The 15,365-nt window shown below is 31.2% G+C and overlaps 1 protein-coding gene across 1 annotated transcript in view; it reads right to left on the bottom strand.

Moving 5' to 3' along the window:
- The window catches only part of LOC140047753 (uncharacterized), a 53,165-nt gene extending 38,421 nt beyond the window's left edge, over positions 1-14,744 (bottom strand). Inside the window, exon 1 of the mRNA XM_072092787.1 lies at positions 14,594-14,744. Coding sequence (XP_071948888.1) covers positions 14,594-14,621 — 28 coding nt within the window. The 5' untranslated portion in view covers positions 14,622-14,744. The remainder of the gene's footprint in view (positions 1-14,593) is intronic.
- Between the last annotated feature and the right edge of the window lie 621 nt (positions 14,745-15,365).

Genomic DNA, 15,365 nt, shown 5'->3' with positions numbered 1-15,365 from the left:
ATGTTGAAATGTTTAAAAACAGTTATATTTTTTAAATTTACACGTGCGTAGCCTGTCACTTTTGACGTGCTCGTATAACGTAATTTCGAGTTGAAAAGTAAGTCAAGAAAACAGAAATCGGGCAAAAAGAGTGCGCAATAACGCAAAAATCTGCGCACTCATGGCAATTTTGTAAACGCCTAAAATTGCCTGAAACGTACTCTTATTTCATAGAAAATAAATTTTGAAAATTTTAAGCGCGCGTACGCATGCGTTACATGCGCTACGCACGTAATTGTATTGCCATATGATGATTTATGCCCTGAAATTTATGAGTACCAAATTTTATTTAATTGTGATTCATGGTTGTGAAGATATGATTACAAACGTGATTTCGTTAAATCGTGCGTAAACCGCGTAATTTTTTTATTGCGCACCGTGAAAACATAACCACATCGATTCCTGGCCATAAGGAATATACTGTGAAAAATTGACTTAGCTAGATTAAACTGATATCAAGATAAGGTCAGAAAGCGAAAAAACGCATAGTGATACCGGACCGACAGACAGACCGACAGACCGACAGACCGACAGACCAACCGACATAGTAAACTATAGAGTCGCTTCCACGCGACTAAAAACATTACTTTATTTACCGGACGGCAACGGCAAAGAATTACAGGCCATGTTGGGTAACGCATGATTTTTGTTGTTGCAGTGTTAAAGCTTTCTTTGTGAACTAGGTGATAAAACAATTTTTTTTCTAGAAGTGAATGTACAATAGTTTGTTTAAATATTTTCTATGAAATGTTATATAGTTGCAAATATACAGTATTATCACAATTCTATATAATATCTATTTAAATCAAGTCTTCCTTCGTATACATCCGCGCTCTTTCAAAGGTGATACAAACATTGCCAATGCAAAAATTGCGGATTGCTTATTCTGATATTCTGTGATATAAGAAAGCCGGCTTATTCTTTCTATGGTCTCTCTGGTCACCCGCTGGTTTGTTGTTTATTTGCGCCCTCAATGTACAGTGTGCACTAAAAATAAGCAATAATGAAATGAATATTAACGCATTGTTTTGCGATATAATTAGCGCAGATTAATGACTTCAAAAAAGGAATATCATTTAATAAAATGTTTAATGAATGAAAAATAAACAGAAAACAATACACTTAATATGCATTCAATTATTACGTCATCGGTCATTTTATGCACGTCAAAAAACATAAAGCGTACGTAAAATCATGGAATAAATAATGATTTAATCCATGGCAAAATGAAGGTTTTACCACGGATTAAATAATTAAATACGAACACAATACCATTATGCATTCTAAAACAAATACGCAGCAGATAATAACTAGCGCCATCACATCGATAAGTTACAAACCGGTGGAATGTTGTCTTCTAAAGCCATATTATCTGCTATTAAAAAAGACGTTGTTGTTTTCAAAAAAAGTAAAAAGTCAATTATAAAAATGATTCGCTCAAAATCTTAAATAAACAAGAAAGTAACGAGATAGGCCTAAGTTTGCAATCCGATGTCTGTCTTCTTTTTTTGTAAATTGGAATAACTTTTGCAATTTTTAGGAAATCGGGAAAGGTGCCACTGGTTAGGCCTAAAGAAAAATTTAAAATATGGGATACTGGAGTAGAAATTAAAGACGAAACAGATTTGATAACCTTATTAATCAATAACAGGACTTTTTTTTATATCTAGATTTGAAATAAGATCGGAAACCTCATACGACATAATAGATGTAAGAATTGTTTTTTTTTAATGATTGATTTAGGAATTATGAAAAGTCAAGGTTATTAATTGTTTTGTGGAATTTCAATAGTATTTGCAATTTTAGGACCAATATTTGGAAAGTAATCGTTAAATTGTGAAGCCATAGATAAGTTTTACTTGGATTTTGCCGGCTATGATGGATTAATATACAGAAAGTAATTATAAAAAGTTCCTTAATGGTTTCAAAATACAACAATGCAATTCATGCAGTCAGATGTAACAAACAACATAGAATAAACGGTTGAATTACGTATTGTTATAGAATCAGGCCATTAGGTGCTAGCCTACATTTAACAAGGCATATCTTAAAAGCAAAGCTATCAATGCACTGGATTCCGTTATTTTATTTGTTCACATTATTGCTTAGAGCAGATTTGTATTTCATAACAGGACCTTTGATTCTTTTTAACTCTTAATTGCATTTTATTGATTGATTGAATTTATTTGATGCTCAACATTAAAATTACATATAGACAAAAGACAAAATAACGAGCATCAGGAACACCCATTAGGCCGGAAAATACCAGCCCATTTCCAATGGGGTCCATAATTAGTTTTAAGACAATTTTCTGGGTTAAATATATTAACTGATTCACTTCAATGTCATAATTGTATTTTTCTGAGTATATATTAGATTTTAATTTATTTATCTTCTTTTATTATCGTATCTTCAGTTTCCAACAGGTTCATTATATAGTTGGTCCGACTAAACGGTCCTTACGGTGCTAAAAATTTGATGCTCGCATTATCAATTAATTAATTATTCATTTATCTGTCATTGTATATGTTCACTTAATTGCTACTTCTTCGGAAAGTTGGTCCTATAAAACAACTGAAAATGTTGCTTCTCAACAGCTAACAATAATTAAGTTAACTGTAACAATAACTACTCTTAACTGTTGCTGCGGCTCAGCGGCTAACATTTAGGCTAAAGCACATACATTTCTATTCTATTCTATAAACGTTTTTTATATCAATCAAAATCTTTATTTATTCACGAAATTATAAAATACAAAAGTACAAAATTTAAAACTCGTTCACCATAAAATAAAGGTGTTCTTCCACAAGTTAGTGATAGGTAATATAATATACAAATAATACAGTGTATACACATTTAGAAAAAAAACATTAAAAGAAAGAATTAAGAAAGAAATACAATAATATAGCATTAGGCTTCCTGTTTAAACATGTTTGCAATTTCTTTTTTGAATACGTTCAAAGATTGTGGCATCTTGTTGATATCAATATTATGTTTATTCCGGGTTATAACACCCTATAAGAAATACTACGTTTTTTATACTAAATGCGATGTTTTGGAACATAGAGGTTTGTATCATTATGATTATTTTGTTTTGCACTACAAAAAACAGATCGCTTAACAATACTTAATTAATTGACGTTTAAATATAGGTGCCGAATTCGGTCCTCTCAACTCGGTAGGATAGCGCGTTCCAGATCCGCGGAAGCGGTAACAGAAAAAGCATTGTCACCAGCTTTCCGATTAGATCGTGGAACGAAAAGTCTGGTGGAATGATAAGAGAAGTGAAGTCGGCAACTGTAATTAAATGAAAGCTGTTCACGGTTAAACTTTAAAAATTAAATAACAATGTACAAATGAACAACAGAGTAAATACATTTATAAACAAAAACAATAAAGAAGCCATCCGAGGGCTGATCCCGCCCACACGTAAATACCTTGTTCTGTAATCGCTGTAATCGCTAAAGATAAACTTCGCGGGCGCCAAGCAAGAGCGAGTTAGCATAGTCGAGGCGGGACAGGACCAGTCCAGTCCCTTGACGGCATTGTGCCATGCATCCTTATTTACGTATGCGCCACAAATTACGGAGTCGGTAATTCAATTACTTACTAGGCCTAAAGCATTTACTTAAGAAATCTATTGAATAAAATTGTGGCCAACTTTATTCAAAATGCACTGAACTTAATAGCAAGAGAAATGAAAAATATACGAAAATATAAATAATAATTTATAATAATAATTATGATAATATAAATATATATAAATTTAATTTAAACTGGATCAAAACACTGCCGTAATATTACACTTCGTCGAAATATTTAGATTTGTAATGCATTTATCTTCTATTAACGTATATTCTGCCTTAAGCAGATTCATTATATATTTGTACGATCAGGTAAATTATGCAATTAAGGCGTAGGCCTACTTAACCGTCATGAACCACCTGTAAGCATTAACCTTTCCGTCAAAAGGCAATGCAAAATGACAATGCTGTCGTTATATCAGAAGTATATTTTACGGTTGTATAATGAAAATGTTTCTAGTTTCTTTTGTAAAAAAAAGCATAACAATTTATTATTTTTATTACACATATAGGCCTACACTGTATTACACAATTCGCCTATGATACTGTAAACATACTGGACATAAGTGTCATAATGTGGAGATAATATTAAAATAGAATCGGGTTTCGCTGTTTCTGATTACGCCCTTACAGCTTACAATTTTCCCGAGTTAAAATAATAAAGTAAGGATATATAAGTATCTATATGTTTAATTGTGATATTATATGATGAATACAATACAAGTGGTAGTTTATACATCACCACACCAATTGTCCACCAAAAACATCAAAAATGAAAATTTATTAAATCAGATTTTGAATATTTTGTAGTTTTATTAAAAAGTAGGCTAATCACCTCTGTAAAAAAAAAAACGAAAAAATAATGCTTTCACTAATGCTAAAACAAATGGTTAAATTCAACTAAAAACCCATTGACTGGCAGCCAATTTGACTATATTGACAATACATCTTTAATTGTTAGAGCTTGCGAAAAATGTAGTCACATAGACCGATTCTAAAACGATTGCCGGTCGACAGCTAACATTTAAGCTAAGCTTAACCAAATTGCTTCGTCTAATAAGTCTTTAAGCTTCTCAACATCTAACACTAATTTAAGCTTACTGGAAATATAAACGTTTGTTGCTCCAAAGATAAAATTAATTAAATTGTCTTACGGAAATTCAGTTTGCTGCTCGCAAATAAAATCTCATACATTTTCATTGGATTTCTACGTCTTCGGAAATCAAGTCCGAAAAAAACCCGATTATGCTTATAAATTGAACAGCTAACACTAATTTAAGTTAACTGGAAATATAAACTAAACTAGATTTAATTCGTCACTATGACGAATTATAGGTTATATGCATTGATTTAAATAAAGATAATTGATTGATTTAAGATATATTGATTGATTGATTTTCTCAGAATCATTAGTTATTTATAATATATGACAGGATCTTGCTAACGCAAATACAATAGCCGGTATCATAATCCGATCAAAGATCTTTCTGCGTATATAATGTCATAAACCACATTTGTGTTTTTATTTAGATTTCATTATACATCATGTGTATAATCTATACACTAAGAAATATAATTGAACAACCAATACGGATAATATAAAAAAATCTTATTTTGTTTGGTTTCCCAAGGTGAGACTCGAACTCGGTACTTGACTGCTATAGACACTAGCAAAGACCACCGAGCCATACACAACTGCCTAAAAGTTATGGAAAAATTCCTCCGTGTATTTACTATGCAGTAACCACTTTGGTGCAGATAGATTATTACATACCGCAATGAATTATAATGTTTTACTATGATGACATCTTTAAAAATTTAAAAAAATGATGCACTGTCAAACTATATACTTTTAACTTTAATATTTGAAGTTTGTTATTTTGGCCTAAGAAAATGTTATAATTTGTTTGATTGTCGAAATTAATTTTGTTAAATTTAATATGCCATTAATGATGACTTAATCAACTTTTGTTCTTCTAATTTCATAATAAATCATACATATGATACATACACTTCAAGAAAATTAAATAAAAAAATAGGTGTTCCCGAGCATTCTAACGATATATATTAATTTTAAAATTTAGCATATTTTCACCATTTTGTTAACTTACACGTGCGTAGCCTGTCACTTTTGACATGCTCGTATAACGCTGTTTCGCGTTGAAAAGTGAATAAAATATGATGATATTATTAAAGAAAGGTTATACAACAGTAATCGGACAAAACAGTGCGCATTAACGTTTGACGCGCAGTGCGCGTGCAATAATCTGCGCACTCATGGCAATTTTTTAAACGCTTAAAATTGCCTGAAACGTACTCTAATTTCATCGAAAATAAATTCTGACAATTTTCAACATTTTAAGCGCGCGTACGCATGCGTTATATGCGCTACGCACGTAATTGTATTGCCATATGATGAAATATGACCTGACATTTATGAGTGATTATTATTTAATTGTGATTCATGCTTGTGAAGATATGATTACAAACGTGATTTCGTTAAATCGCGCGTAGACCGCGTAATTTTTGATTGCGCATCGTGAAAACATAACCACATCGATTCCTGGCCATAAGGAATATACTCTGAAAAATTGACCTAGTTAGATGAAACTGATATCAAGATAATTGACGGACAAATAGTGCTAAGGAAAGAATAAATAAATAAACTAGATTTAATTCGTCACTATGACGAATTATAGGTTATATGCATTGATTTAAATAAAGATAATTAATTTTTAAAAGATATATTGATTGATTGATTTTCTCAGAATCTTTAATTATTTATATTATATGATAGGACGCGACCACCATAGCCGGTATCACAATCCGATCAAAGATCCATATGCGTATAATGTCATAAACCACATTTGTTGTTACATAATAATAAAGACATAAGTTAATTTTTATCTAGATTTCATTATAAATCATGTGTATAATCTATACACTAAAAAATAAATTTGAACAAACAATACGGATAATAAAAAAAAAATCTTATTTCGTTTCCCTCGATCTCGGTACCTTGAATGCCATAGACACGAGCACAGACCATCAAGCCATACACCACTGACTAAAAGTTGTAGAAAAATTCCTCCGTGTATTTACTATGCAGTAACCAGTTTGGTGGAAATAGATTATTACATACCGCAATGAATTATAATTTTTTACTATGATGACATCTTTAAAATGTAAACAAATGATGCACTGTCAAACTATATACTTTTAACTTTAATATATGAACTTTGGAAGGAAGAAAGTTAATGTTAAGTTTGTTATTTTGGCCTAAGAAAATGTCATAATTTGTTTGATTGTCGAAATTATTTTTTTTAAATTTAATATGCAATTAATGATGACTTAATCAAGTTTTGTTCTCTTAATTTGATAATAAATCATACATATGATACATACACTTCAAGAAAATGAAATAAAAAATAGGTGTTCCCCTGCATTCTGACGATATATATTAATTTTAAAATTTAGCATATTTTCACCATTTTGTTAACTTATACGTGCGTAGCCAGTCACTTTTGATGTGCCCGTATAACGCAATTTCGAGTTGAAACCTGAACCAAATATGATGATATTATTAAAGAAAGATTGTAAAACAGAAATCCGGCAAAAAGAGTGCGCATTAACGTTTAACGCGCAGTGCGCGTGCAAAATTGTGCGCACTCATGGCAATTTTTTAAACGCTTAAAATTGCCTGAAACGTACTCTAATTTCATCGAAAATAAATTTTGACAATTTTGAACATTTTAAGCGCGCGTACGCAAGCGTTATATGCGCTACGCACGTAATTTTATTGCCATATGATGAAATATGACCTGAAATTTATGAGTACCAAATTTTGTTTAATTGTGATTCACGCTTGTGAAGATATGATTACAAACGTGATTTCGTAAAATCGCGCGTAGACCGCGTAATTTTTGATTACGCATCGTGAAAATATAACCACATCGATTCCTGGCCATAAGGAATATACTCTGAAAAATTGACTTAGCTAGATTAAACTGATGCCAAGATAATGCACGGACAAAATAGTGCTAAGGAAAGAATAAATAAATAAACTAGATTTAATTCGTCACTATGACGAATTATAGGTTATATGCATTGATAATTAAAATAAAGATAATTTATTTTTAAAAGATATTTTGATTCATTGATTTTCTCAGATTCTTTAAATAATATATAATATATGATAGGACCTTGCTAACGCGAATACAATAGCCGGTATCACAATCCGATCAAAGATCCCTCTGCGTATAATGTCATAAACCACATTTGCTGTTACATAATAATAAAGACATAAGTTATTTTTTATCTAGATTTCATTATAAATCATGTGTATAATATATACACTAAGAAATAAATTTGAACAAACAATACGGTTAATAAAAAAAAAAATTTATTTCGTTTCCCAAGGTGAGACTCGATCTCGGTACCTTGAGTGCCATAGACACGAGCACACACCACCGAGCCATACACAACTGACTAAAAATTGTAGAAAAATTCCTCCGTGTATTTACTATGCAGTAACCACTTTGGTGCAGATAGATTATTACATACCGCAATGAATTATAATTTTTTACTATGATGACATCTCTAAAAATGTACAAAAATGATGCACTGTCAAACTATATACTTTTAACTTTAATATATGAACTTTTGAAGGAAGAAAGTTAATGTTAAGTTTGTTATTTTGGCCTAAGAAAATGTCATAATTTGTTTGATTGTCGAAAGGAATTTTTTTAAATTTAATATGCAATTAATTATGGCTTAATCAACTTTTGTTCCCTTAGTTTAATAATAAATCATACATAAGATACATACACTTCAAGAAAATTAAATAAAAAATATGTGTTCCCGAGCATTCTGACGATCTATATTAATTTTAAAATTTAGCATATTTTCACCATTTTGTTAACTTACACGTGCGTAGCCTGTCACTTTTGACGTGCTCGTATAAGGCAATTACGCGTTGAAAAGTGAATAAAATATGATGATATTATTAAAGAAAGGTTGTACAACCGAAATCGGACAAAAAGAGTGCGCATTAACGTATAACGCGCAGTGCGCGTGCAAAAATCTGCGCACTCATGGCAATTTTTTAAACGCTTAAAATTGCCTGAAACGTACTCTAATTTCATCGAAAATAAATTTTGACAATTTTGAACATTTTAAGCGCGCGTACGCAAGCGTTATATGCGCTACGCACGTAATTGTATTGCCATATGATGAAATATGACCTGAAATTTATGAGTACCAAATTTTGTTTAATTGTGATTCATGCTTGTGAAGATATGATTACAAACGTGATTTCGTAAAATCGCGCGTAGACCGCGTAATTTTTGATTACGCATCGTGAAAATATAACCACATCGATTCCTGGCCATAAGGAATATACTCTGAAAAATTGACTTAGATAGATGAAACTGATATCAAGATAATTCACGGACAAAATAGTGCTAAGGAAAGAATAAATAAACTAGATTTAATTCGTCACTATGACGAATTATAGGTTATATGCATTGATTTAAATAAAGATAATTGATTTTTTAAAGATATATTGATTGATTGATTTTCTCAGAATCTTTAATTATTTATAATATATGATAGGACCTAGTACCTTGCTAACGCGAACACCATAGCCGGTATCACAATCCGATCAAAGATCCATATGCGTATAATGTCATAAACCACATTTGTTGTTACATAATAATAAAGACATAAGTTAATTTTTATCTAGATTTCATTATAAATCATGTGTATAATCTATACACTAAGAAATAAATTTGAACAAACAATACGGATAATAAAAAAAAAATCTTATTTCGTTTCCCAAGGTGAGACTCGATCTCGGTACCTTGAATGCCATAGACACGAGCACAGACCACCGAGCCATACACAACTGACTAAAATTTGTAGAAAGATTCCTCCGTGTATTTACTATGCAGTAACCACTTTGATGCAAATAGATTATTACATACCGAAATGAATTATAATTTTTTACTATGATGACATCTTTAAAATGTAAACAAATGATGCACTGTCAAACTACATACTTTTAACTTTAATATATGAACTTTTGAAGGAAGAAAGTTAATGTTAAGTTTGTTATTTTGGCCTAAGAAAATGTCATAATTTGTTTGATTGTCGAAATTATTTTTTTTAAATTTAATATGCAATTAATGATGACTTAATCAACTTTGGTTCTCTTAATTTGATAATAAATCATACATATGATACATACACTTCAAGAAAATGAAATAAAAAATAGGTGTTCCCCTGCATTCTGACGATATATATTAATTTAAAAATTTAGCATATTTTCACCATTTTGTTAACTTATACGTGCGTAGCCAATCACTTTTGACGTGCTCGTATAACGCAATTCCGAGTTGAAACCTGAATCAAATATGATGATATTATTAAAGAAAGATTGTAAAACAGAAATCGGGCAAAAAGAGTGCGCATTAACGTTTAACGCGCAGTGCGCGTGCAAAAATTTGCGCACTCATGGCAATTTTTTAAACGCTTAAAATTGCCTGAAACGTACTCTAATTTCATCGAAAATAAATTTTGACAATTTTGAACATTTTAAGCGCGCGTACGCAAGCGTTATATGCGCTACGCACGTAATTGTATTGCCATATGATGAAATATGACCTGAAATTTATGAGTACCAAATTTTGTTTAATTGTGATTCATGCTTGTGAAGATATGATTACAAACGTGATTTCGTAAAATCGCGCGTAGACCGCGTAATTTTTGATTACGCATCGTGAAAATATAACCACATCGATTCCTGGCCATAAGGAATATACTCTGAAAACTTGACTTAGCTAGATTAAACTGATGCCAAGATAATGCACGGACAAAATAGTGCTAAGGAAAGAATAAATAAATAAATAAATAAATAAATAAAGATTTTGACAGAATCAAGAGGTTATATGCATATCATGCATATAACCTAACTAGATTTAATTTGTCACTATGACAAATTATAGGTTATATGCATTGATAATTAAAATAAAGATAATTTATTTTTAAAAGATATTTTGATTCATTGATTTTCTCAGATTCTTTAAATAATGTATAATATATGATAGGACCTTGCTAACGCGAATACAATAGCCGGTATCACAATCCGATCAAAGATCCCTCTGCGTATAATGTCATAAACCACATTTGCTGTTACATAATAATAAAGACATAAGTTATTTTTTATCTAGATTTCATTATAAATCATGTGTATAATATATACACTAAGAAATAAATTTGAACAAACAATACGGATAATAAAAAAAAAAATTTATTTCGTTTCCCAAGGTGAGACTCGATCTCGGTACCTTGAGTGCCATAGACACGAGCACACACCACCGAGCCATACACAACTGACGAAAAATTGTAGAAAAATTCCTCCGTGTATTTACTATGCAGTAACCACTTTGGTGCAGATAGATTATTACATACCGCAATGAATTATAATTTTTTACTATGATGACATCTCTAAAAATGTACAAAAATGATGCACTGTCAAACTATATACTTTTAACTTTAATATATGAACTTTTGAAGGAAGAAAGTTAATGTTAAGTTTGTTATTTTGGCCTAAGAAAATGTCATAATTTGTTTGATTGTCGAAATGAATTTTTTAAAATTTAATATGCAATTAATTATGGCTTAATCAACTTTTGTTCCCTTAGTTTAATAATAAATCATACATAAGATACATACACTTCAAGAAAATTAAATAAAAAATATGTGTTCCCGAGCATTCTGACGATCTATATTAATTTTAAAATTTAGCATATTTTCACCATTTTGTTAACTTACACGTGCGTAGCCTGTCACTTTTGACGTGCTCGTATAAGGCAATTACGCGTTGAAAAGTGAATAAAATATGATGATATTATTAAAGAAAGGTTGTACAACCGAAATCGGACAAAAAGAGTGCGCATTAACGTATAACGCGCAGTGCGCGTGCAAAAATCTGCGCACTCATGGCAATTTTTTAAACGCTTAAAATTGCCTGAAACGTACTCTAATTTCATCGAAAATAAATTTTGACAATTTTGAACATTTCAAGCGCGCGTACGCAAGCGTTATATGCGCTACGCACGTAATTGTATTGCCATATGATGAAATATGACCTGAAATTTATGAGTACCAAATTTTGTTTAATTGTGATTCATGCTTGTGAAGATATGATTACAAACGTGATTTCGTAAAATCGCGCGTAGACCGCGTAATTTTTGATTACGCATCGTGAAAATATAACCACATCGATTCCTGGCCATAAGGAATATACTCTGAAAAATTGACTTAGATAGATGAAACTGATATCAAGATAATTCACGGACAAAATAGTGCTAAGGAAAGAATAAATAAACTAGATCTGTAACTCGTCACTTGAGGACGAGTTTGGTTATCCGCCCGTAACAAAACGTATCTTGCGCATTCAAGTACCTTTCAATCATGACTTTTCCAAAAAGTAGCCTATTCGAAATTAAAACTGCCTTTTCATTGTAATAACCAAATAAATCCTTTTATTTAATTGTTTTCCCGTGACGGGATTCGATCCCGGTACCTCTGATACCAAAGTCGATGGCACTACACATCGAGCCATATGAGCACCTGCTGAAGAGAATCCGAAGAAAGTTAACTCGTCCATTCGGTATGTCGTGAACCACTCGATGCAAATAGATTATTACTTACCAAACTAAATCATAATTTTCACTATGATGAAATCTTCACAAATTTTAAACAGTGACATATTATGAAAGTGCACACTTGAAAGTTTTATATATTAACATGTGAAGAAAAAAGATAAACGTTATGTTTATTGTTTTGCTCTTTGAAAATGTTATTGTTTGTTTAATGATAAAAATTTCAAAAATTATATTTAATATGCAAATAATGTAGCCATCAAACACGTTTTAACATTCAACACTATAATAAATCAGATCTATGATTCATACACTGCAAGAAAATAAAATAAAAAATAGGGGTAACCTTGCATTCTGATGAACTGTATCGTTTTTAAAAGTATACATATTTTGCAACATTTTCACAAATTTTTGAAATTTTACGTGCGCAACCAGTCATGTTTAACGTGCTCGTAGAACGCCATTTGAAGTTGAAAAGTGAATAAAATAACGTAAAATTGTTAACCGAAGATTGAAAAACACAAATCGTGCAAAAGAAATGCTCATACGTGTTTCCTGCGCCGTGCGCGCGTAAAAATGTGCGCACCTGGTGGCAATTTTTCAAACGCTTAAAATGACCTGAATCGTGCTCTAATTTAATCAGAAATTGATTTAGAGCATTTTAAAATTTCAAACGCCGTTTACTCGCGCACTTTCCACTGTTACAAATTTCGGTAGCGATAAAAAAGTTAGCAATTGATGTGAAGCAAACATGGCTGAAATTTACGTTAAAAAATATTCATCTGTTTCGAAGTTATGATCAACTTAGGATTTTTTGAAAATCGCGCGTGACTTACGCTACGCGGTTCTGCCAGCGTCCAAAAGCTTGGCTGCACATCTTCAGCTAAATGTCTAAATGTTTACCAAGTTACAACATGTTATGTTAACAGGTTGCAGAGAAAAGCTGAACACAAAAATCGGCGGAAATAGAGAAGAATAATAAAAAAAAAGTAACACTACAATTCCAAGGGCTTATCCGCTTGAGGCGGATAACCAATAAAGATTTTGACAGAATCAAGAGGTTATATGCATGATAATGCATATAACCTAATAAAGATTTTGACAGAATCAAGAGGTTATATGCATGATAATGCATATAACCTAATAAATAAATAAAGATTTTGACAGAATCAAGAGGTTATATGCATATCATGCATATAACCTAATAAAGAAATAAATAAAGATTCTGACAGAATCAAGAGGTTATATGCATGAATGCATGCATATAACCTAATTACTACGTGTAAAGCAGGCACGATTCTTAACTGTTGCTGCTCGGCAGCTAATATTAATTTAGGCTAAAACGGAAAATAAATCATGTGTATTAAATATCTAAAATCTATTGAAAGTTACATTTTGGCCAACTTTATTTCAAATACGTTGAATTAAATAGAAAGAGTAAAAGAAAAATATATAATCCATTTAAATAAAAAAACAATGTAAACATTTAATTTAAACTGTGGATTACAACACTAATAATAATAATATACCTTCGTCAACATCTTCGTCTATTAACTGACAATTTTTAAACACTAAAAACTTTAGGCCTACTTATCACCAACACAGATGAACGTTCATGTTTGAGTTTTAAAACAAAATAAAACAATTTCAAACGGGAGAGCAATACCAAATACAGACAAAATCTGATATCCCAAATAAGTAATATATTAACAATGCATTTTATTAGAATCCAAGTAGTCTTTAATTTGAGCTCAGATATGTTTCGAAAACCATTTTCTCATAATCTGTACAATACTAAGCAGTCGATAGTTCTTATATACAATCTTAACAACTGTATGTATAAAAAGTGGCACGCCATTTGATTGTTATGTTGTCTGCTTTCGTTATAAGCTATTCAATTGCCACATTTACATACAGTTGTTTAAGATGGCATTATTATAACTATCGGCTGCTGAGTATTGCACTGATGATGAGAAATGTCTGAGCTCAAATCAAAGACAGTTTGGATTCTAATAAAAAAATGTATAGGTATGCTTATTCGTAAATTTGGTGGTATCATGCATGATATCAAAAAAGTATATATATTTCATTTTAGCTGTCAAAAAGGGGGAGCGCGGCAACAAACACAACATGTGGTGTGCCCAGAAAGAGCTTTCCATACCGGGGGCAGCGGACTCGGTCAACTAATGTAACTTAACAGGTTGGATAACGCCAATACCCTCACTCGCTATTAAGTCAATGACAATGTATTTGGTGAAAATTATGCTTGATAATCTTACAATGTAATTAATAAATAATTCTTACCGAAAAGTGTTTCATATTTAAACCCCATCACGATAAAAACGTAATCAGTATATCGTTCTTGTCAAAACAGCATTCGCTAAACTTAAATTTCGTTCATCGTAACATCCAGACAATTTGAAAGTTTCAAAGAAAATGTGTGATTATTGCAAAAGCTTATTGGTGGGCCGCTAATAACAGAGTAGTGATAGTCAGTGATGAATTGTTCTAACAATAGAGATTTACTCACGCTCGGCTAGTTATACACTTCGGCTAAGATTTTGGGAACCGACCATTAAATTGTCTTACGGAAATTCAGTTTGCTGCTCGCAAATAAAATCTCATACATTTTCATTGGATTTCTACGTCTTCGGAAATCAAGTCCGAAAAAAACCCGATTATGCTTATAAATTGAACAGCTAACACTAATTTAAGTTAACTGGAAATATAAACTAAATTACTACGTGTAAAGCAGGCACGATTCTTAACTGTTGCTGCTCGGCAGCTAATATTAATTTAGGCTAAAACGGAAAATAAATCATGTGTATTAAATATCTAAAATCTATTGAAAGTTACATTTTGGCCAACTTTATTTCAAATACGTTGAATTAAATAGAAAGAGTAAAAGAAAAATATATAATCCATTTAAATAAAAAAACGAATTATTAAATTACATCGCTTCAGTAGTTTTAAAGGAATGCTATTCATCCACGTTACACGCACAAGTTGAATTTACAACAATAAAATGGCAAGGTAAATTTTATTTAAAATAACAATAAAAAGCAAACCCGCACTT

This window comes from Antedon mediterranea, chromosome 4 (genome assembly GCF_964355755.1).
Source record: "Antedon mediterranea chromosome 4, ecAntMedi1.1, whole genome shotgun sequence".
In the NCBI taxonomy this organism is placed as follows: Eukaryota; Metazoa; Echinodermata; class Crinoidea; order Comatulida; family Antedonidae; genus Antedon; species Antedon mediterranea.
This window is presented reverse-complemented; position numbering and strand designations above follow the sequence as displayed.